Source organism: Symphalangus syndactylus, chromosome 2 (genome assembly GCF_028878055.3).
Source record: "Symphalangus syndactylus isolate Jambi chromosome 2, NHGRI_mSymSyn1-v2.1_pri, whole genome shotgun sequence".
In the NCBI taxonomy this organism is placed as follows: Eukaryota; Metazoa; Chordata; class Mammalia; order Primates; family Hylobatidae; genus Symphalangus; species Symphalangus syndactylus.
The window spans coordinates 86,691,077-86,714,958 of NC_072424.2; the positions used below are offsets into that span (position 1 = coordinate 86,691,077).

Consider the following 23,882-nt stretch of genomic DNA (forward strand, 5'->3'; position numbering starts at 1 on the left):
TGGCCACTGAAACTTGAATTTCATGTAATTTTCACTTGTCACAAAATATTGTTCTTTCTTTGATTTTTTTTCTAACCATTTAAAAATATAAAAACCGTTCTTAGTTTGCAGGCTATACGAAAATGAGATAGGGCAGATTTGGTGGGGCTTGTAGTTTGCTGAGCTCTGGTGGGGGTGGCGGGGGATGACGTCCCAGCTCCTCCAAGTGCACAGCTGTGTTGTGATCCAGCCCCAGCCTAACATTCCAGGCCCTGCTCACGCCTGTCCTGGGCCTGCCCCCTCACGGTGGGTGCACCGGCAGGGTGGAACCCCTTGTGGTTCCCCATACCCACCCTGCTGTTTCAAGCCTCAGGCAGAACCTGCTATGTAATTTGCTGGGCCCAATGCTGAATGGAAATGTGGAGCCTTTTGTTCAAAAATTATTAAGAGTTTCAAGATAGCCACAGCAGAGCCTTAAAACAAGTATAGGCCCTTCTAAAACTGGGGTCCTGCCTGACTGTACTGGCAATACACACTTGAAGCTGGCTTTCACTCCAGACTTTTGTTCTCTTTTCTTCAAGCTGTTTACCTCTTATTAACCATCGAAAATGCTTCTCAGCCCCCACCTCCTCTGTGAAGCTTTCTCTGACCAACTCCCAACCCCTCAAGCTTTCTCCACTCTCTCTGTCCCCTCCTTACCTGGCTGGGGTCACACTGGGCTTCATTTATCTCTTTACACATCTGCCCCCTTTGTCTCCCCTGCTAGATAGAGCAACGTCATTAAGAAAAGTGTTTTTCTTTGTCTGTTGCCCAAGAGCCTATAACAGGGTGTGGTATATAACAGGTATCAAATAAATATTTGTGAACCTGAACTGGTCCTGTGTGGTAAGGCTGCTGGGAGCTGTCTCCTTTTGAAGTTTACCCACGATCCATCACAAAATTCATATAATGTGCTGCAACTGTCTACCGAGAAGATACAGACCATAGTTACACATGCTCAGTTTCATCGAGGACATTGATCAGGAATGAGAGTGAGCCCCCCAGGGCAGCTCTTCGTTGTAGTAATAACTGACAAGCTTACTCCAGTAGATTTGAAGATAGACAGGTATAGCTCCTCGACCTATAGGTATGGTTGGGTTTCCCTTCTAGAAGCTCCATGATGGCTGGGACTTGTTCACCACGGCTTCATCGTGCAGTAAACAGCACCTGGCACATAGTGGTGGGTGCTTAATAAATATTCAGGGAGTGAATGAATGAGAGAAATGAATGCTAGAAGATAACGATAGGCTAAAAATACTTTGTAATCGGAAACAGAATGTGTGCTTCATAATTCAGTAGTAAAGTCATTTAAGGTGGTGTGGTGGTATGGAGAGAGCCCTAGCCCAGAAGTCAGGATTCTTGGGTTCCAATAATCATAATGACAATAACTTCTAGGTTTTGAGTGTGCTAGCACTGTATAAGTCACTTTACTAGGCCACATCATTTAAAATCTCACCACATCCCCAAGAGGTGGGGACCATGGAAGGTGGTGTGAATTGAGCATCCGCATCACAGAGTGGGTGCTCAGGGGGGCCTGCACTCGAACCCAAGTCTGAGCCAAACCCTGTGGTCCTGGCTCTCCCTGTGACCTTAGACAGGTCATTTAATCTTTGGGTTCTCAATTCTCCCATCTTAAAAAAAAAAAGAAAGAAGCCTAAAATCTGTAAGGTTCCTTTCAGTTTTAAAATTTAGTGTTTTGAAAGCAGGGAGTTTGGTCAGAGGAGTAGAATAGGTGGTTTTGTTATTATTAGTTTTTATTGGTTTGTTGGTTTCTTAGTAAGTACAGAAAAGGAAAGGAAACCTTGAGTCATTTTGAAAAATCTTGCAAAACAGTAAGTATTTTTCTACATGAAGCTCATCCCCACCCCCCCACACTGTATTATGGGAGATTTACTCTCTTCCCCTTTAACAAAATGTTTTCTCACAGACTACAGCCTTGTAGCAGCATAGACAATAAGCTATTCCTAATACCAGTTTGCTGATAAGGGAAGTGTTATATTATTATATGTCTAAGAATCTGTAGTCATAAGCAAAAAGGATACCTTCTTGCAACTCCATCTTATACCTCTTTAGAGGTATGTTTCAATGCCCTCTCCTTTCCATTGCAGAGTAGTGGTCTACTAGGCTAGGCCTCCACAATCCACCCCTCACCCCTCTAATCACCTCTCCTCCTCTTTGCCTCCTTGCACACTGCATTCCTGCTATTCCTTGAGCACCCCAGGCACAGTGGGTGCTGAAGAGTCCCCCACTTCAGCCTACCTTAGGGCCTCCATACCAGCTGGTCTCTGTGCTGAAAATACTGGCCCTGGTGGCTGGATGCCTCACCCCATAAAGGGTTTGTCCTCCCTACCCTGCTGTACCCCCCCATTCCAATCCCCTTGACCCTTCCCTACTTTTATACTTTGCTTTTTTTCCATAGCACTTATTATAACATGTCGTATACCTTATTTATTATGGTGATTGCTTATTTTCTGCTTATTAGGATGTAAGCCCTGTGAGATCAGGGATCTGTTTTGATGCACACCAAGTGCCTAGGACAGTGTTTGACATGGGGGAGCCACTCAGTAAATATTTTTGAATGAAAAATTACATGATCAAATTCAGGAGGAAGAGCTGCTGTTATGGGACACGGAAGTACTTATGTGGACTAGGTAGTTTATAAGCCTGAAGTTGAGTGTTTGCCTTCAAGTAGACTCTAAGCTGATAGAGATAAGATTCTATACATTTTTACCTGCAGAATTGATGGTGCCAGACTTAAGATACTGGTCTCGTGTATGCTCAGAAAGGCTTTGGCCATAAAATTCCAGACTTAATTATAAGCAATGTATAACTTTTAAATCATATAAATTCTTAGATTGAAAAATAACATTGAAAGGTAGTGATTCCTAAAATAAGAATACTTCAACAAAACATTTTCTTGGTTATATTGCAGCAAAGAAGACAGTGGAATCCAAAGAAACAGTTATGATGGGGGACTCTATGGTGAAAATAAATGGGATTTATTTAACAAAATCGAATGCTATTTGCCACTTAAAGAGTCACCCACTTCAGCTAACTGATGATGGAGGCTTCAGTGAAATAAAGGAGCAAGAAATGTTCAAAGGAACAACATCCTTACCATCTCATCTCAAGAGTGGAGGGTCAGTATTCTTTTTATTTAATTTTCTGGTCAGGATAACGATATCATTTACCAGTTTCTTCTCTATTTTATATAGATGATTGGTTTGCTTTTTCTCTTTTATGTAAGCAAATTTTATATTAAGGGTACATGAATAGGAGAGACTACTTCTCATGGCCAAATGGAGTTGATTTTATATCATTCCTTATGTAATACTCAAGAACACTTTTATTCATGACTGTCAAAGTGCTGCTTCTGTAGGACTATCAGAATAAGATTTAGTTGGACTATTCCAGCCATCCCTTGAGTGATGACTGATCATTCCTTTTGTATGTTATTTGGAATTCTTGCATGGCCTGGAATCTCCTATTATCTCCCTTTGGGTTAGTTCACAGTCCTTAACTCCACAAGAGTGGACACTTATTTTATTCTTCAGTAGATCTTGGATTAAATATTTATCTTGCAAACACATGGCTAAAACAGAAGAGTCCTGTAGATTTCAATTATCTGTGAGATCCCTCCATTAGCCCCTCATTAGTGAATGGTTGGGAATTACTTTATTTCATACCATGTTCCTAGATAGGGTTTCCTTGAGAATCAATCTTCCTACCATATTAAGGATCTGTGGAGAAATGCTTGCTGTTTGGACTGTGAATTCTTACCCCGGTGTTTTACTGAAGAAACCTTGAATAATTGGTGGCTGGAATCGGGGAAAGAGTAGAGAGAAAAGGCTCTGTTTTCCAGTCCCAGCCAGTAATGATGCTAAGAGAGGCAGAATGTCTTGAACTGGACAGGGTTACTCAGTTTAAGAAGATATTTTTTTCTAGGACTTTCCATTGGGTCATCATGGATAACTGCCCGGTTCAGATTTGCTTAACAAGATTAAATTCCATGGGCCATTTTAAGATCACGTATTTCTTACACTCATGTTAGATTTCGGGTCTGACTTTGGCTTGGACACATGTGGCATGCTTAAAACTTTTCCCCCAAGTGGCTGCTTGCCAGCTTGTTTAGCTGAACCGACCTTGTCTGTTGACACAGCCTGAAGAGTGTCACACATACGGAATTTATATTAAGCAACCTAGTAGTCCTTGTAATGTCGTTTCACATTCAGAACATTTTTTTAAATTAAAGGAAAAATGAAATGTCTCCTTAAGTGGAAGAGAACGACTTCAAATTGGGACTTTGGGAGTTGAGTAGAAAACATCAAACTGGCCATTGCAGACAAATCGTTTCCAGTTGGTGAATAAGAATAGGCTGTGGACCTCAGAGCTTAAACATAAAAGGCAGCAGGAAAACTTGTGTTTCTTTCAGTACTGAAGTAAAAAGGAAACATTTATCTTGCTGCATCCATCCTTACAGTAATGAAAGTTGACTAGAAAAACCAGACAAGAGCTATTTAATTTGTTTATTTGCAAACCTTCAGATGTGGCAGAATAATCGGGAAAGCCAGAGTTCATTATGTCTTCCTCATTCTGGGACAGCAGGGGCATTTTCAGTTATATATTTTATCCCACAAACAGCAAAAGACAAATCAGTTAGCACTTCTTCCTCACTGTCCAAAATTATGAGGCATTGGCAACGGCACTAATTGTTTTCTTTGTGTTTTGTTAGGACGGCTTTTGCATCATATAAGGATTGTGTCTAAGTTGGGTTTGCAGTGTACCCTGGCAAGGTTAACTTTCAGTAACATTTTTGCTTTATGAATCTTTACCTCCTTTAATCGTTGGGTGGAATTTTGTTGGAGTGGTGCCAAAAAAAAAGTTTATATAGTAGGATTAAAACAAACCAGAAAACAGAAACTCTTAGCAATTCTTTCATTAATGACATTAATGAATCAGTCTGGGACACTTAATAATTGTTTCTTGTAAACATTTAAGTGACTAATTCCAAGAAATGATCTTTGCTATGCAGTGGAGTATTCCCAGTTTTGATGGTAGAGCCCTTCCCTCAATTAACATTTTTTCATCTTTAGACCATAAAGTGGAAAATGAAGACTCTTGTCAGTGAGCTGGGCTGGCAGGAGCAGGGAGGGTTGAGAAGGAGTGTGTAAGTAGACCATGGAAAGGGGACAGAGTGGGTGAGGACACACTCCCAGTGTGGGGACCTTACAGGCTTGTCCAGTGTGAGAGTGGCCACCTGTGTGGTGTGTGTTTATCTGGCTGGGAGAGGAAGGAGCATTCTATTTCCATGAAACTGCAGTAATTGTATACCCTCATTTAAAATATGGATAATTCAGATATGGAATGGACTGGAGTTCAACTTTATGCTGGTTATGGTGGAAAAAGGATTTGCTAAGCAAAGTATCGTTGTAAACAATGTTTTAGAGGACTATTTAATTTTACAAAAGAGAACACACTCTCAAGCACTTACAGAACTGTCATCCTCAAACCTTGTGCCAGTTATGATAGTCTCCATATGCCCATTTAGGGATTCATTTAAGGTCCAGCAGACTTGCTCCTCAGGAATACTTCACCATCACTTGCTTTGTGTTACTATATGGATTGAAAGTAATGCAGCTGCCATTAACAAAATGTGTGTATGCTCCATCCATCCATCCACCCATCCACCCATCTACCTATCCACCTATCGACATATCTACCCATACATCCACCCACACACCCATTCATCCACCCATCCAACTGTCCATTCATCCATCCATCCACATACCCATCCACCTGTCCATCTACCCATTCACCCATCTACTCATCCACTCATCTGCCCATCCATCCACCCTTCCATCTGTCTACCTACCTACCCATCCATCATCCACCCATCCATTCATCCATCCATCCATCCATCCATCCATCCATCCATCCATCCATCCATCCATCCACTCATCTATATATCTACCCATCTAGCCACCCATTCACCCCTCCACCCACCTATATACCCATCCATCTATCTACCCATCCACCCATCCATATATCTCCCCATCCATCCACCCATTCACCCATCCATCCACCTATCCACCCGTCCATTCATCCATCCATCTATCCATCCATCTACCCATCCACCCACCCATCCACCCATCCACATATCTACCCATCCATCTCCCCATGCACCTAGCACCTACCCATCCACCTATCCACCCATCCATTCATCCATCCATATACCCATCTACCCATTCATCCACCCATCTACCTATCCATGCACCCATTCACCCATCCCCCATCCATCCACCCATTTATCAATTCATCCATCTATTCATTAACCTATCCACCCACCCATCTACCCATCTATCCAGCCATCCACCCACCCACCCACGCAGTCATCCATCTACCTATTCACCCACCTGTTCATCCACCCACCCACCTATCTACCCATCCATCCATCCATCCATCCATCCATCCATCCATCCATCCATGGAATCTCTTTCAAAGCAGATGAATCTCTTTACCTGCTTAAAAAAACTGTTAAGGCTTTCCCTGTAAATGTTCAAACTGTCATGGTTTGGAAATGTGATCTTTAGGAGGAAAGCCCAAGAACAGCCAATCGTTATGGAGAGTCAGGGACTCTTCCTGAGGAGCCAGAATCTCTGGATTTAGGTTTGATTCTCTCTCAGCCACTTGATTTAGCTGTATTTGGCAAGTCTCTTAACACTTTCAGGGGCTCAGTTTTCTAATATGTAAAATGGAAATAACTCTGCTCTTTTACTCCCATCTCCTTCTAGCCCTCACTGTAGGTTGTGGAATGATGACTAAGGCTTGAAAGCCTTACTAATAAACTATCGAGTGCTCTTAGTATTGTTGGAATCAAAAATAAGAAAAGAGGGCTTCTGGTTAAAGGCACAAAGGCATTCTCCAGTAATCCAATGAAAGCAGCAAAGAATGAAAAACAGAGAAGTAAATTTCATCAATGAAACAAACAAAAAAATGGCTACGACCCTGAACTACACAACATGAAGCATACTTTACACTGCAGTATAGGCTTGATTTTTGTTGGTCTGTCTGGCAAACAGGCCTTCTTGCATTGTGTAATAAATGCTGCTCAGTCCATATTTGGAGAAGGGCTAGCCCTGTCTTCCCTGTGTCCCTCCCAGGGGTGGTTATTTGGCCCAAGGCTGGCTAATCAGAGTTTGCCAACCCCAGCTACAGCAGTTGATTCAGAGATGGGCACGTGATCCAAGCCAGGCCAGTTGCATTCCTCCATGGGACTTTCACCAAGGCCTTTGGGGAAAGTGCTCTTTCTCCAGGTTCACAAACTATAAAGATGATGTGGCCTTGGAGCTGACAGTGGCCTTTTCACAGCCTTATGGAGAGAGATTCTGAGAGGGAAGTGGTACATAAACAAAAAGAGCAAGGAATGAAGATAATGATCAAGTTCAAGGATGATATATAAACCTCTAGATCCAGCTGTGCCTGAAGGCACCACATCAACATTGTAGAATACTGTTTTGTGAGCCAATGTGTTCCTTTTTCTTTCTCCTTCCTTCCTTTCTTTTTCTTTTCTTCTCTCCTTCCTTCCTTCTTTCCCTCCTTCCCCCTTCCCTCTCCTCCTTCCTTCCTTCCTTCCTTCCTTCCTTCCTTCCTTCCTTCCTTCCTTCCCCCTTTCCCTTTCCTTCCCTCTCCTCCCTTCCTTCCTTCCTTCCTTCCTTCCTTCCTTCCTTCTTTTCTTTTCTTTCTTTTTTTTTTTTTTTTTGACAAAGTCTAGCTCTGTCGTCAGGATGGAGTGCAGTGGCACAATCTTGGCTCACTGCAACCTCTGCCTCCCTGGTTCAAGCGATTCTCCTGCCTCAGCCTGCCGAGTAGCTGGTATTACAGGCATGTGCCACCACGCCAAGCTAATTTTTGTATTTTTAGCAGAGATGGGGTTTCACCATGTTGGCCAGGATGGTGTTGATCTCCTGACCTCGTGATCTGCCCACCTCGGCCTCCCAAAGTGCTGAGATTACAGGCGTGAGCCACCGTAGCTGGCTTGCTTTCTTTTCTTTTTCTTTTTCTTTTTCTTTTCTTTCTCTTTTCTTTCTTTTTCTTTCTTTCTTTTTTTCTTTCTCTTTCTTTTTCTTTTCTTTCTTCTTTCTTTTCTTCCCCCTCCCCTCCCCTCCCCTCCCCTCCCCTCCCCTCCCCTCCCCTTCCCTTCCCTTCCCTTCTCTTCCCTTCTCCTTTCTCCTTCCTTCCTTCCTTCCTTCCTTCCTTCCTTCCTTCCTTCCTTCCTTCCTTCCTTCCGACAGGGACAGTTTATGATACTTTAGATTAGGTTTTGTTACTTGGAACATTGCATTCATAAGAATCTAGTTAACCTTCCAGGCCCTAAGAAATCTAGATGATAACAAGGGGTAACTTGAAAGTGGACACATACCTTCTCAGACCTTGAGCAAGAAACAGATTTCACTAAGAGTGAGTCTCTTAGTTCAGAAAGTTGTACTCAATATTTAATTAAAGATATGAGATCTAATGATGTAGGCAGGCTGTGGGAGCAGGGAGTATGCCCTGTGTAAGGACTCCATTCAAGATCCAGATCATGAAGTGAGGGGGAAGATGGAGCTGAGGATGACACACACTCCTGGTTACATGTGAGCCAGCTAGTTTGTGTGTGTGTGTTTTGGGGGAGGGGCTTGGTACATTAGAATTTAAGGAGCCCAGCGTGTGAAAGGGCTTTTCTGTGCGTCACAGCGACCTGCTCCACACAAATCAAGGGAACATATACTCCCAGGTCAGCAAAGGTAATGGATTTGGTGATTGCAAGTTTAAGAAAACAGACTAAAGTTTAAGCTACAGAATACCCCCGTTCACTCTCTCTATGGATCCTTATTCAGCGTCAATAAATAAATGACTCTGTTTAAAGACAAATACTATTAAGATAGGAACCAATGTGGGACTCGAGCTTAGATATATAAGGAACATAGCAAAAGACAGATGAAGGAAGTGGATCACAGAAGGTATTACCCTCCAAAAACATGGAAAGAGTTCAAACAATTTTCCATAGTCTCAGAGAAATTATAGATAATGTGATCACTCTCTTAAAAAAAAAAAAAGAGTTCAGGCATGGTGGCTCACGCCTGTAATCCCAACACTTTGGGAGGCCGAGGCGGGCAGATCATGAGGTCAGGAGATTGAGACCATCCTGGCTAACCTGGTGAAACCCTGTCTCTATCAAAAATACAAAAAAAGTTAGCAGGGCATAGTGACGGGCGCCTGTAGTCCCAGCTACTTGGGAGGTTGAGGCAGGAGAATGGCGTGAACCTGGGAGGCATAGCTTGCAGTGAGCCGAGATCATGCCACTGCACTCCAGCCTGGGCGACAGAGCGAGACTCCCTCTCAAAAAAAAAAAAAAAAAAGGAAAACAAAGGAAAAAAGCACTGTTCTTTGGGTTATAAGAATTTAAATTAGAGATTATAAGCCCACATAAGGAGATGAAAAATAAGCTTATAGTGTGCAAAAAAGAAATGAAAGAAAAATGTATCAAGAGGAAAGCCACATTAGGAATAAAAAATTAGAATAAAACAGGTGAAAATACAGTAGGATGTGGTGGACAGGCTAGAAGAAATCTTACAAAAAGAAATGAATAATAAAGCTATGAAAATGATGATTGAGATAGATATGGAAGAATGAAACTTGTTTTCCTGAAGAAGGTAATTATCTTCCTTCACTTCCTCTGCTAACGCTATCTTACTGTGAATTGTCAGACACTTTTCTAAGCGCTTTACATATATTAAGTCATTTAATATTCACAACAACTCATGAAGAATGGAAGAGATCAGAGCAGAAAGAAGAAGAAAAATATTAAGACATAATAAAAGAAAACTTTCTGAAACAAATATTTAATCTGAAGCTCCAATGGACACATTGTATTCCAAGAAAAATCTGATATGGAATAATCCATACTAAGACATTTCCACCAGTGCTCAGCACTAGAACACTACCCAGTACATAGTATGCACTCAGTGAATAATTGTTGATTGGGTGGGCAAATGGAAGAAAGTTTCATATGGCCATCCTGGCTGAACAAATAAGTCACATAAAAGGAGAAGAAGGCAGGCTGGCCCCTGTTTTTCTTAAAGAATCACTCAGTGCCAGAAGGCAGTAATGTCTATGAAGTCCTAAGTATAATAAGGGGTAACTAAAGAATTGTATTGCCAGTCAAGTTGTACAGAAGCAACAGATAGACACTTTCAATGTGAATGAACTGAGGGAATATACTACTCATGCACCTTCCAGAAAACTTGTAGACAACAAAATGATGAGTCAAAATTCAAAACCTAGAAATGAAGAAGCTATGGTAAAAGCATTCATGATGAGTACAGTAATGATTTTGTTTTCGTATTGGATTAAAACTAAACAACTCTGGTTATGGAACAGAAACCTTGACAATGTGGTAGTAATATAAATAACCAAAACCAGTACTTGGGAGGAAGTGTGAGTACTGATTTCTTTACTTTCATAGCAGGGAATAGATTTGTCAGTAGCTAAAGTCTGAAATTGAAATATATAGTTGAAAAAATAATGATTTCAGCATCCTAATGTTTTTCATTACTTTTTTCTTAACTTTAGAGAGATCTTTTAGAAACTATTCTCTCTTTGTGAAGACCCATTCATCTGAAGTTCTACAATTCCTTCAGTTTCACATCAATTTCTGTTTCTCTGTTAAGTTCAAGCAAAATTTATACTTAATGCTTTTTCACGACAATAACATGTATGGTATGATTCCATTTATATGTATCCATTTACCTGCCCTCCCTCCTGCCCTTCTGTTCTTTCATTCTTCTATCTTTTCCTCTGAACATATGCAGAAATATGTCTGGAATGATGTTGACCACATATTATGATGTTTATTTCTGGGTGGTGGGATCCTGGATAATTTTTAAAAAATCTTCTTTGTACTTTATTATATTGCCTGGCCTTTAAAAAATAATAAATATATCATTTTTTCAAAAACAATGAAGTCATTATTCTTTTAAGAAATTAAGAGCAATGTGGCTGAGAAACTTTCCATTTGGAAAAGACAAGACATTGGCCTGATTTTGTAGAGACCCTCCTTGTTTCTGTCCGATAAGCATTTCCTGGTAAGCAATGCCCTGTGCTGAGGGGTTGGGAGACAGAGGAGTGGACCCTGTCCATGAGGAGCTTACCAGCATGTCAGGCCTTGCTTCTCAAGTATGGTCCCTGGACCAGCAGCATCAGCATCCCCTAGGAGCCTGTTAGAAATGCAGAATCTCGGTCCCCAGACTTACCGAATTAGAATCTGCATTTTTATAAGATCTGCAAGTGCTTTGAATGCACACACAAGGTCTAGAAGCACTGTTCAAAGATGAATTCAAATGCTGGAGGAATGAAAGGGGAACTGAAAGAAGGTATACTGAGAGTTTAGAGGTCAGAGCAGCTAATTCTGACTTGAGGATCAAGGGAAAATTCCTAGAGTAGTTGGGATTTGGAGGTGCAGTTTGAAGGGGTGCATTTTCATGAGGGATGGAGCACTGTGTTCTTAGCTAAAGGAGCAGCATAAGCCAGAAGTGGGATTTGACGTGGCAGTGGCAGGAGGCATCCTGAGGCTGCAAGCCATAGTGCTGAGCAGCATGTCTGGAAGAGAAGTTAGGGACACATGACAGATGGCCTTCAATGCTACTCCCGGGTATGTGGGTCCATTGTTTAAATAAAGGTGCACCACTGAGAGGTGACTTTTGCTGTCAGTTATGTGAAAGATGAATGGGGAGAGGGGAGCCTGGGACAAAGGAAGCCATTGGGAAGCTGTTGTAGCAGTTCTAGCATAAGGTGTGAAGGGAGCATGGCACCAGGGCATTCAGAATGGAAAGCAGAGATGGAACCCTGCATGGCACTGGTTAACACAGTAGCATGCTGCAGAAGAGGCCAATCACAGCCGCTGCTCCCTGTACTGAATGAAGTCCTCACAGATACAGCACTGACAAGTTACAAGGGCTTTTCACATGCAGTGCCTTGAAACTGTGGGGCTTTGAATATTAAGGGGAGTATGAAACCATGAGCCTTTAAGCTAGGGGAATTTAAGGTTAACTAAGTTAAGCTAACATGGATAGCTACAAAGCAATATATCTCATCGTGTATATATATATATAGAACTTTAATAATAACCAGTTACTGATTATTGAAAAAGGTGCCAAGGGGTGTGTGTGTGTGTGTGTGTGTGTGTGTGTATGTATTTTAGTTTTGTGCCCAAGCCAACACTATTAAGTACCTTGGAGGACTTTCTTAAAATTTTGATCTTACAGACATCCCTTTAAAACCATGTCCTTTAATTTCAAGTGTTTGTGTAAAGCTGTTTAAGTAGAATGTTTTAAGTTTAGTAATTAAGAAAAAGTGATAATCTGACTGGACACGGTAACTCACACCTGTGATCTCAGCACTTTGGGAGGCCGAGGTCAGGAATTCAAGACCAGCCTGCCCAACATGGTGAAATCACATTTCTACCAAAAATACAAAAAATTAGCCAGGTGTAGTCCCGGCTACTTGGGAGGCTGAGGAGGCAGGAGAATCGCTTGAACCCAGGAGGCAGAGGTTGCAGTAAGCTGAGATCGCACCCCTGCACTCCAGCCTGGGTGACAGAGTGAGACTCCATCGCAAAAAAAAAAAAAAAGAAAGAAAAAGTAATAATCTGTCTGGAAACTGTATATCTGGTGCTTTAGGCTATGAAACATGCTGAGGGGACCCTCCCTCCATTGTCCACCCCTCTGTTGGCATTACCAAATTGCTGTCGAAGTATGGAAGAGACTATAAAGCAGGATCAGCAAACTAAGGCCCATGAGCTAAATCCAGCCCATTGCCTGTTTTTGTAAATAAACTGTATTGGAACACAGCCACACTCATCATTTACCTATTGTCCATGGCCATCTTCACACTGCAGCAAGAGTTGAATACTTATGACAGAAACTGTGTGGCCACAAAGCCTGAAACGTTTACTACCTGCCTTGAACCTACACAACTTGAATCTAGTTTGAAAAACGAAGTGTCTTTTTCTTATGGCAAGGATAAGTTTAGTTCAAAAGTTGCTAAATTTTCTCTTATCCATAAGCATCCTTTACAATTTCCTTACATGTCATTTTTTCCAAAATGGAAATAAATTTATTGACTTTTTAAACATTTCAAATCCTATTTAATCTACTTCTTAATATTTGTTTAGTTATTCCTCCAAAGTAGGAATAAACAAACTACAGCCAGCCAGGTCCGGTGGCTCATGCCTGTAGTCCCGGCACTTTGGGAGGCCAAGGTGGGCGAATCACCTGTGGTTGGGAGTTCGAGACCCACTTGGCCAACATGGTGAAACCCCATCTCTACTAAAAATCCAAAAATTAGCTGGGTGTGGTGGCACATGCCTGTAATCCCAACTAATTGGGAGGCTGTGGCAGTAGAATCACTTGAGCCTGGGAGGTGGAGGTTGCAGTGAGCAGAAATCACACCAGTGCACTCCAGCCTGGGCAACAGAGCGAGACTCGTCTCAAAAACAAACAAACAAACAAACAAAATAACTACAGCCTAGGAGCCAAATCTGGCCATCCATCTGGTTTTTGTTTGTTTTGTTTTTCTTTTTTACAGCCCTTGAGCTAATAATGGTTTATACACTTTTTTAAATCATTACATTTTAAATGGTTACAAATGTAACCACGTAGTACCTGGATTTTCCCACTTGGCCCACAAAGTATGCAATATATATTATCTAGCTCTTTAGTGAAAAAGCTTGCTGACCTCTGACTAAAGAACCTTAGTCATAATAATTAGAAGAACTGTCAGAATTATAGCAAAGTCTGAATTTTATAGGTTTTTTTTTTTTTTTTTGAGACAGAGTCTCACTCTGTTGCCCAGGCTAGAGTGCAGTGGTGTGACCTTGGCTCACTGCAACCTCCGCCTCCCAGGCTCAAGTGATTCTCCTGCCTCAACCTCCCGAGTAGCTGGGATTACAGGCACACGCCACCACCCCCAGCTAATTTTTGTATTTTTAGTAGAGATGTGGTTTCACCATGTTGGCCAGGCTGGTCTTGAACTCCTGACCTCAAGTGCTCCGCCCACCTCAGCCTCCCAAAGTGCTGTGGTTACACGTATAAGCCACCATGCCTGGCTAATTTTATAGTATTTTTAAAGAAATATACTTGTATTTCTTTGGGGTGCATGTGGTCCAAAAGTAGATATTGTCCACATGATTGACTCATGGATGGGCAGTGGTAACTCAAGTCGGTCCGTGTGTAGCACTGCCATAGCCACAGATTGGTTCTGGCTGTTCAGAGTGAAACGTAGGACCCTCCTCACTGATTGCAAGAGAAGACTTTGCTTTTGCTTTTAAACATGTGGGCTGAGGAAGAGAGGCCTGGGAATGCCGGACCCATTTTGCTTTCATCAGAAAACTCCAACCTGGTTACAGCTGGAACTGAGGGAAGGGCAGAGCTGAGAGAATCGCAGAAAGATGCGGCCAAAGGCCTGATTGCACCCTGCCTGAAACCCATCCTACCTGTCCACATTCAGGTTATGTGAGTCAATAAGTTCCATTTATTGTTTAAATCCATTAAAATTAGGTTTTTGTTATTTGTCAATTAAGATCTCCTAAAGAACAAAACAGTGCCAATCTGCGTCTACAAAGAATTTCACAGAGGAGCTTTAAGAAATAACTTCTGAAATTATTTTTGGTACATGAAAAATCATTGCAAAAAAATTTAATTACAGTCTTTAATAATACGGAACAGGAAACTAGGAAGAACAATTTTGCTGGATGACTGAATTAAGATCCAAAAACATCTGATAGGCAGGAATGCTTTGCCAAATGCAGCACTGTGGAATTTAGGAAGAAGGAGCAAAGGCCCAACCTGGATGGGAAAATCTGCCTTAGTGCACACGCAGGAAAAGATTAGAGACACCCACCACTGTGATGTGACCACCAAACCGCTAATGTCATTTTAGGCTGCAGCGTTACTTAGAACATCTCCTCTCTGTCCTCAAGCCATACTACCTTTGGCTGAGTGCTGGGTTCCAGACTTTAAAAGGGATCCAGACAAGCGAACACTCACTTCGAGTAACTGAGTGTCCTGGAAGAGATTTGAAACCTCATCATGTGAGGAACAATTGAAGGGACTGGAGGAGTTTGCTGATGACATCAGTGACAACCACAGCCATAATAGTAAACATGTATTATTTACCATGTGCCTGGAACTGTGCCAAGCAATTGCACATCCTATCATTTAGTCCTCACAACAGTCTCACATTGGGGGATAGTGTTATTTATCACCCCCTTATACAGATGAGGAAACCAAAACTTACCCGAGGTCACACAGCTATAAGTGGTTGAACCATGGGATTTAAACCATAGGAGATGACTTTATGTGGGGGATGCAACATCTTTAAATATGTGCAGGATTATCAAGAAGAAAAAGAATAAAGATTTGTTTCATGCAGTTCCAATTAGTAGAACCAAGACCAATGAGCAGAATTTACAAAGAAACGGATTTCTGTTGAGTATGTAAGTCCATCTATTCTTCCTTTTCTCCTTAACGGAGTGATTTTCTTTTCTTGATGCCTCTCTTCCCCATTCAGTCTTACTGTGGGACTTCAGCTCTATGGCTGTGTGGAAACCCTGGTAGGCTTCCCCTGCTATCCTGTTCCTCCATGGCTACATTCTGTTATTTCCTCTGCCTGAAATCCTGTTAACCCTTGACTTATGGAACCTCTTGAATGTGTTCCTTCTTCTCTAGTTCCACTGTCACCCTCAGATTAGTCCTTGTTCCTTCTCTCCAAGTCTCCTAAATCCTCTTGTCATTGCACACCCCCAAATCCCATCACTTCCTTGTGTAAGAACCTATGACAATTCCTTATTGCCTGTCAAATCAGGTTCATTTACTCAACCCACAGTGTGGGTTGAGTAAACCCATAGAAACCTTCTGTGACTGTCTTACTTGCCCTGGGCACTTATCCCCTGCTCTCAGTATCAGGCTGCTTGTGCCTGTCTTTATTTTCACTCATGCTATTCCCCTTTTGAGAGTAGTGTTGTCATTTGCTGGTTTAACTTTTATTCTTTTATTATTATTATTTTTTGAGGTAGAGTCTTGCTCTTTCACCCAGGCTGGAGTGAAATGATGCAATCTCGGCTCATTGCAACTTCTGCCCCCTGGGTTCAAGCGATTCTCCTGCCTGAGCCTCCTAAGTAGCTGGAATTACAGGCGCCCACCACCATGCCTGGCTAATTTTTGTATTTTTAGTAGAGATGGAGTTTTACCACGTTGGCCAGGCTGGTCTCGAACTCCTGACCTCAGGCGATCCGCCTGCCTCGGCCTCCCAAAGTGCTGGGATTACAGGTGTGAGCCAGCGCGCCCTGCCTATTATTATTTTTGAGACAGGGTCTCACTCTCACCCAAGCTGGAATGCAGTGGCACAATCACAGCTCACTGCAGCCTCGACCTTCTGGGCTCAAGCGATCCTCCCGCCTCAGCTTCCAAAGTGGCTGGGACTACAGGTGTGTGCCACCATGCTAGATAGCTTTAAATTTTTTTTAGAAGGAAAGTCTTGCCATATTGCCCAGGCTGGTCTTGAACTCCTTGAACTCCTGGGCGCAAGTGATCGTCTCACCTAGGCCTCCCAAAGTGGTGGCATTACAGTCGTGAGCCACCATGCCGGCCAACTTTTATTCTTTTAAGGCCCATTTTGTGGTCCACTTCTCCCACTTACTAATCACTTCCTTCTTAGCACCCTCTAGTTCTTACAGTCTGTTGAGTTTCACATTGTAGTACTTTATTAACAACTCTATTGGACTTTTCCATTAAAAAACAGTGGTTCTTTAGTTCCTGGGAGTAGATTTTAAACTTCATCAGGGCAATGCCATGCACATTCTTTAGCTCAATAAGATTTGGCTCTGGACTGCTTAGACAAGTGATTATTGACTCATAAGGAAGGAGAAAATTAATCTGTTTATTAAGTTCTTCCAACGCCCGTCACTGTACTAAGCAGAGTCATTGCATTCAATTTAAGATGAGGAAGCCAGGCTCAGCAGTGGCTCACACCTGTAGTCCTAGCACTTTGGGAGGCCGAGATGGGAGGATTGCTTGAGACCAGGAGTTTTAGACTAGCCTGGTCAACATAGCAAGCCCCGCATCTCTATTTAAAATAAAAATTTAATGATGAGGAAACCAAAGCTAAGTAGTTCGCCCAAGATCACAATGCCGATAAAAGTTAGATCCAGGACCCAATCTCAGGCAGCTTGGCTTCAGAGCCTACATATAGCCACCACACCATAAAGATCATGTAGAACAGCAGTTAATACCAGTCCTGTGCTCTTTTTTATTTCTAACATTATTATTACTTTTTTTAAAATTATACTTTAAGTTCTGGGATGCATGTGCAGAACGTGCAGTTTTGTTACATAGGTATACATGTGCCATGGTGGTTTGCTGCACCCATCAGCCCATCATCTACATTAGGTATTTCTCCTAATGCTAGCCCTCCCCTAGCCCCCCACCCCCTGACAGGCCCCAGTGTGTGATGTTCCCCTCCCTGTGTCCATGTGTTCTCATTATTCAACTCCCACTTATGAGTGAGAACATGCAGTGTTTGGTTTCCTGTTCTTGTGTTAGTTTGCTGAGAATGATGGTTTCCAGCTTCATCCATGTCCCTGCAAAGTACATGAACTCATCCTTTTTTATGGCCGCATACTATTCCATGGTGTATATGTGCCACATTTTCTTTATCCAGTCTATCATTGATGGACATTTGGGTTGGTTCCAAGTTTTTGCTGTTGTGAACAGTGCTGCAATATACATACGTGTGCATGTGTCATTATAGTAGAATGATTTATAATCCTTTGGGTATATACCCAGTAATGGGATCGCTGGGTCAAATGGTATTTCTGGTTCTAGATCCTTGAGGAATCGCCACACTATCTTCCACAATGGTTGAACTAATTTACACCCCTGCCAACAGTGTAAAAGCGTTCCTATTTCTCCACATCCTCTCCAGCACCTGTTGTTTCCTGACTTTTTAATGATCGCCATTCTAACTGGCGTGAGATGATATCTCATTGTGGTTTTGATTTGCATTTCTCTAATGACCAGTGATGATGAGCTTTTTAAAATATATTTGTTGGCCACATAAATGTCTTCTTTTGAGAAGTGTCTGTTCATATCCTTCACCCACTTTTTGATGGGGTTGTTTTTTTCTTGTAAATTTGTTTGAGTTCTTTGTAGATTCTGGATATTAGCCCTTTGTCAGATGAGTAGATTGCAAAAATTTTCTCCTATTCTGTAGGTTGCTTGTTCACTCTGATGATAGTTTCTTTTGCTGTGCAGAAGCTCTTTAGTTTAATTAGATGGCCATTTGTCAATTTTGGCTTTTGTTGCCTTTGCTTTTGTTTTAGTCATGAAGTCCTTGCCCATGCCTATGTCCTGAGTGGTATTGCCTAGGTTTTCTTCTAGGGTTTTTATGGTTTTAGGTCTTACGTTTAAGTCTTTAATCCATCTTGAGTTAATTAGTTCTGTGCTCTTCTTGAGAAGTGGGAGAACCAGCACTGCTGAGCATTTGCATATAAGAAGGACACTTCATTTTTCCCCCTAGAAGTGGGGATACATGCGTGTGGTATTTATGTAGGCAACCTCATCACTGACCATGACCTCAGGGAGAGTGGACCAGTGACTTTGGAAGCCCATTAGTTGAAAAGTATCTTGCTTGATTTTAATAGTTATGTAGGTCAGGTGTATGTGTTGAAAGGAAGGCCTTGTCCCTAGTCTCAAACCTTCTTGTTATTTCTAGGAGTGATAAATATGAGAACTTCCTTGGCTCCACGCCCTGACAAACTTGGTATTTTACCTTTTCGCAGAGTTGATTCTTTTATTTCTGCCTTCTTTGAGAGGTCCCTGTCCCCATAGCCATTTTCGATTGGCTAGTAACATTTGCTATCATGTATTTTTATTATGTACAAATAAAGCAGTTGTTTCTGAATATTAATTAGACAATTTTTGGAAAATTGACTTCATCTTTTTCCTATTTTATGATTAAAGGAAGTGTTAAGTATTTAAAAAAAAAGTGGGGGTAGCTGGTGGGCGCCATGGCTCACACCTGTTGTCCCAGCATTTTGGGAGGCCGAGGTGGGCAGATCACCTGAGATTGGGAGTTTGAGACCAGCCTGACCAACATGGAGAAACCCCGTCTCTACTAAAAATACAAAATTAGCCAGGCGTGGTGGCACACGCCTGTAATCCCAGCTACTTGGGAGGCTGAGGCAGGAGAATCCCTTGGACCTGGGAGGTGGAAGTTGGCGTGAGCTGAGATCGTGCCATTGCACTCCAGCCTGGGCAACAAGAGTGAAACTCCATCTCAAAAAAAAAAAAAGGTGGGGGGAACATATTTATGAAGTAAAAAATGGTATTTGGAGAAGCTAATCTTCAGGGCGGTAGGAAAGGCCAAGGGCTAAGCTGCAACATAGCATAGTCACTGAGGGGCTCACTACACAGGAAGGAGAAGCCACAGGCACATACAGATGTCCACAGGGACTACTATCACATGTATAAGCCTTCTTTGTGAGTTTTTTGGAACAACTATTATATTCGATGACCAAAAAGAAATTTTGATATAAAACTTGCACTCTTCTTCTCTTGGTGTTTTTTTACGTTGGAATTTTGTGCATATATTTAAAAGTAAGTACTTCTAAGTGTCAGCTCTGGCTAAAGAGAAGCTGTATCCTTCAGAGATGTTCTCTACATTAAATAAAACTTTTTAAAAACCTGAGCATATAATCCTGCTATTGGTCAGCCACTGCTCTTTTATTTGGAATACAAAATATTTATCATCTGGGGACTGTCCAAATTTATTTTCAGTTTTTTAATGTTTAAAATATTTCTAAAAATAAATATTTTCAGAGAATATTAATTTAATTTTAAAAATGGAATCAGGGCACATTTTTATGTAGTGGAAAGAGAAGCGAATTTGTAAATTATGAGACCTAAGTTCCAAATCTGTCTTTACTGTGTGACCTTGGGCACATCTGGCCAGCTGGGACCCAGTTTCTTTATCTGCAGGGATGGGGGGAGGGAGGAAGAGAGAAAAAGAGACAGAGGTCTTTCCCAGCTCCCAAAGGCTCGGCTTTTATAATCCAAGCATCCCAGAGTTCTTTCTTATTCTAACAGTGACCCCTTGTGGTATATATTCTTAACCAATTTTGTTTTGATTTGCAAAGTAAACTGGATTTTTTATTCTTTCTAGTAACTGTATTTCATGTTCTTAGGCAAATATGACTTGTTTTAAAAAGATAAATCTTACTGGGAAATCAAAGGTAAATTAAAGCAGCATATAGAGGCCAGGGGTGGTGGCCCATGCCTGTAATCCCAACACTTTGGGAAGCCGAGGCGGGCAGATCACCTGAGGTCAGGAGTTTGAGAACAGCCTGGCCAACATGGCGAAACCCCATCTCTACTAAAAATACAAAAATAATCCGGGCATGGTGGTATGTGCCTGTAGTCCCAGCTACTGGGGAGGCTCAGGCAGGTCACAGTGAGTCGAGATTGCGCCACTGCACTCCAGCCTGAGCAACAGAGCAAGACTTCATCTCAAAAACACAAAAACAAAACCAAAAAAAAACCACATATAGAGCACCAAACCCCACCTTATAAACAATTCTCGATGGTTTCTTCAGAAACTATATTGGCTGGGCACAGTGGTTCACTCCTATAATACTAGCATTTTGGAAGGCTGAGGCAGGAGGATCACTTGAGACCAGGAATCACCAGCCTGAACAACATAGTGAGAACCTGTCTCTACAAAATATTTTTTAAAAGTAACCAGGCATGGTGGCATGTGCCTGTAGTTCTGGCTACTCGGGAGCCTGGGGTGGGAGGATCACTTGTGCCAAGGAGTTTGAGGCTGCAGTGAGCTATGATTGCAGCGCCACTGTACTCTAGCCTGGGTGACAGAGTGAGACCTATCTCAAAATAATAAATAAGAAACTGTATATAGCAGACTCTTGTCATTTACAAAATTAGAAGTGTTTTCATGTTTGCGCTGAGTGTTTTATGTATTCCTCCTAGGGATCAGGGGAAGAGACATGCAAGGGCCTCATCACGCCCCAGTAGCTCAGACCTGAGCAGGCTGCAAACCAAAGCAGGTGAGGGGTCCCCACACTCCTTCATCTACAGCATCTCCACTTGAAGGAAAAATGTTTGCACTGAAGGTATCTATGTTGGCCACTGAAAACTTCAGGAAGTTTGTCCAATTTGATCACAAATCAACATTTATTTTTATACATTTTTATTATATTCATACAATCTTACCATCTTACCACTACCCAACTCTGATGCCTCAAACATCTATAGATGACAGTCTTTTTTTCTTTTGAGATGGAGTCTTGCTCTGTCGCCCAGGCTGGAGTGCAGTGGCACAATCTCAGCTCACTGCAAGCTCCACCTCCCAGGTTCACGCCATTCTCCTGCCTCAGCCTCTCCGAGTAGCTGGGACTACAGGCGCCCGCCACCACGCCTGGCTAATTTTTTGTATTTTTAGTAGAGGCAAGCTTTCACCATTTTAGCCAGTATGGTCTCAATCTCCTGACCTCGTGATCCACCTGCCTCAGCCTCCCAAAGTGCTGGGATTATAGGGGTGAGCCACCGTTCCTGGCCTAGATGACAGTCTTAATGGTTTTATAGAAATCATTTAGTAAAAGCATTTGGAAAGTTGCAAAACTTGACATTAACATAGTTCTTGGGTTCAAAACTTGAGTTCAAGGCATTGCTTGGCTGGGCATGGTGGCTCACGTCTGTAATCCCAGCACTTTGAGAGGCTGAGGCAGGCAGATCACTTGAGGTCAGGAGTTCAAGACCAGCCTGGCCAACATTGTGAAACCCCGTCTCTACCAAAAAAATAATAATAATGCAAAAATTAGCTAGGCATGGTGGGAGGGAGTGGGGCACCTGTAGTCCCAACTACTTGGGAGGCTGAGGCAGGAGAATCACTTGAACCCGGGAGATGGAGTTTGCAGTGAGCCTAGATCACGCCACTGCACTCCAGCCTGGGCGACAGAGAGAGACTCATCTCAAAAAAAAAAAAAAAGATAATTGCTCACTTAAATGAAACTATATTAACTTTGTTAAGACCGTCCTTTGGGCCTTTAAACTGTTGAATTGAGAAAATATGTAACAATATAAACCACAGTCTAGAAATGATACAAAATGTATTCATGCAATAGAATATAGTTGTTACATGTTAGAATAGAATATACATGTTACATGTTCACACAAAAGTGAACTCATGGGCTTTTGTAATATTGTAATATTGAGTAAATTCAGTACAAACATAATATGAGATGAAACAAGTTGCAAAAGCAAAGACATATATTGTTTATAGATACACAGCCATGTGGTAAGCATGTGAAGTGTAATCATAGTAACCAGTGGATTTAGGATGGTGGTAACCCCTAGAGGGAGAGGAGGAGGGGAATGGATGCAGGGAGCCTGCATGTAATGTTTCATTTCTTTAAAATAAGCAAAAGGATAAAAATATGGCAAAATGTTAATATCTGACCAAATTAGTGTGGGATACACTGATGTCTGTTATATTCTTCATATATTTTTGTACCCATGAGATTTTACAATGCTAAATAGTAGATTTTTAAAATTCTTATCTTCAAAACTTAGTTTTTTATCAATAAAATGACTTCTGTGCCATTGGAAATTTCTTTACTCAGGAAAATCTTAGATATACTAATTTCTGAGCCAGCATAGTTGCTAAGGATTTTACATTTACGTGCTAAAAACATCAGCCAATCCAAACATTGTGTCAGGTTTTTGTGTCCAGAACTCAAAGCTGTGGTTAACAACTATAACCACTGAGACAGCAAAATCTTCAAAAACGTGCTGAAATTTTTGCTTGACTTACCCAATTTCCTGTTGAATCATAATGTTTATATTTAGCAAACTGTGAACCTAGATGAAAGTGCTTTCTAAAATATTAGATTGTTGCCCAAGATTGAGACATCCTTATTATTATTTATGTGTCTGTGTGTATCTTAAAAAGCAATTATGTGACTCCATGCTTCATTTTCTAGAGTAACTCAGGGATTGTGTATAAAATGGAGGCAGGAGGAGGTCCAGCGTGAGTGAAGAGGTGGAAAGGCTGTGCCCTTTGAAATTCCTGGGAGAGGGTTGGAAGGAAACCCTCATACCAGTGACTGAGTAACTTCGGTTCTGAGAAGAAGCAAATCTCAGAAACATTCAGAAGGGCCCGTGAGGGTTAAATAAATTGTTCTGTGATTTCTGATTCACCCCTATAATTCAGCTCTTTCTGAGGTGAATAAGTTATCCATTTTATTTGTCCTGAAAAAACAGATTGATAGTCATGGTTTCTCATAGAAGTTCTCTATTAAGCAGCATATTGCATAGGAGGTAAAAAATGCAGACTTGAACTTATTGGACTCAAAGTCTGGTTTCTAGTAAATTTAAGTGTGTCATAAATATGTGTCAACTAAATAACTCACCTGACTTATTTTCTGGCTTTCACTTGCCTTGATAAATGTTGATTTTATTTTATTTTTTATATACTTTGGACTTTGAATAGGTTAGTTATCCACAAATATGAGCAACTATGTTTTTTGTATTACTTGAATATTCATGTTTACTTTTAGAATCCATATCCATCAATTATCAAAGTTAAGGCAGATTCATAAAAACAATGACCCAAAAGATTGAGATGGTAGTCTACAAACTATCTGTAGTTCCAGAATCCCTGAGCCTGATGGGAAGTCAGTTAGAGTCTTGGTTTTGTGAATATTCATATATTCTGCTACAGGGTGCTGCCGCAGAAGACCTTACAGAGGTGGTATG

General features: G+C 41.6%; 2 protein-coding genes across 9 annotated transcripts in view; both read left to right on the plus strand.

Annotated features, from left to right (window-relative positions):
- The window catches only part of ARMC2 (armadillo repeat containing 2), a 126,626-nt gene that overhangs the window by 25,105 nt on the left and 77,639 nt on the right, over positions 1–23,882 (plus strand). For all 8 annotated transcript variants that reach the window (XM_055260752.2, XM_055260780.2, XM_055260769.2 and 5 more), the window contains 2 exons: positions 2,951–3,158; positions 21,096–21,172. In XM_055260752.2, coding sequence (XP_055116727.2) covers positions 2,951–3,158; positions 21,096–21,172 — 285 coding nt within the window. The remainder of the gene's footprint in view (positions 1–2,950; positions 3,159–21,095; positions 21,173–23,882) is intronic.
- LOC134735488 (uncharacterized) lies at positions 3,175–7,618 on the plus strand. Its single transcript, XM_063630757.1, has one exon. The coding sequence runs from the start codon at positions 5,403–5,405 to the stop codon at positions 6,348–6,350; it is 948 nt and encodes a 315-aa protein (XP_063486827.1). The 5' UTR covers positions 3,175–5,402; the 3' UTR covers positions 6,351–7,618.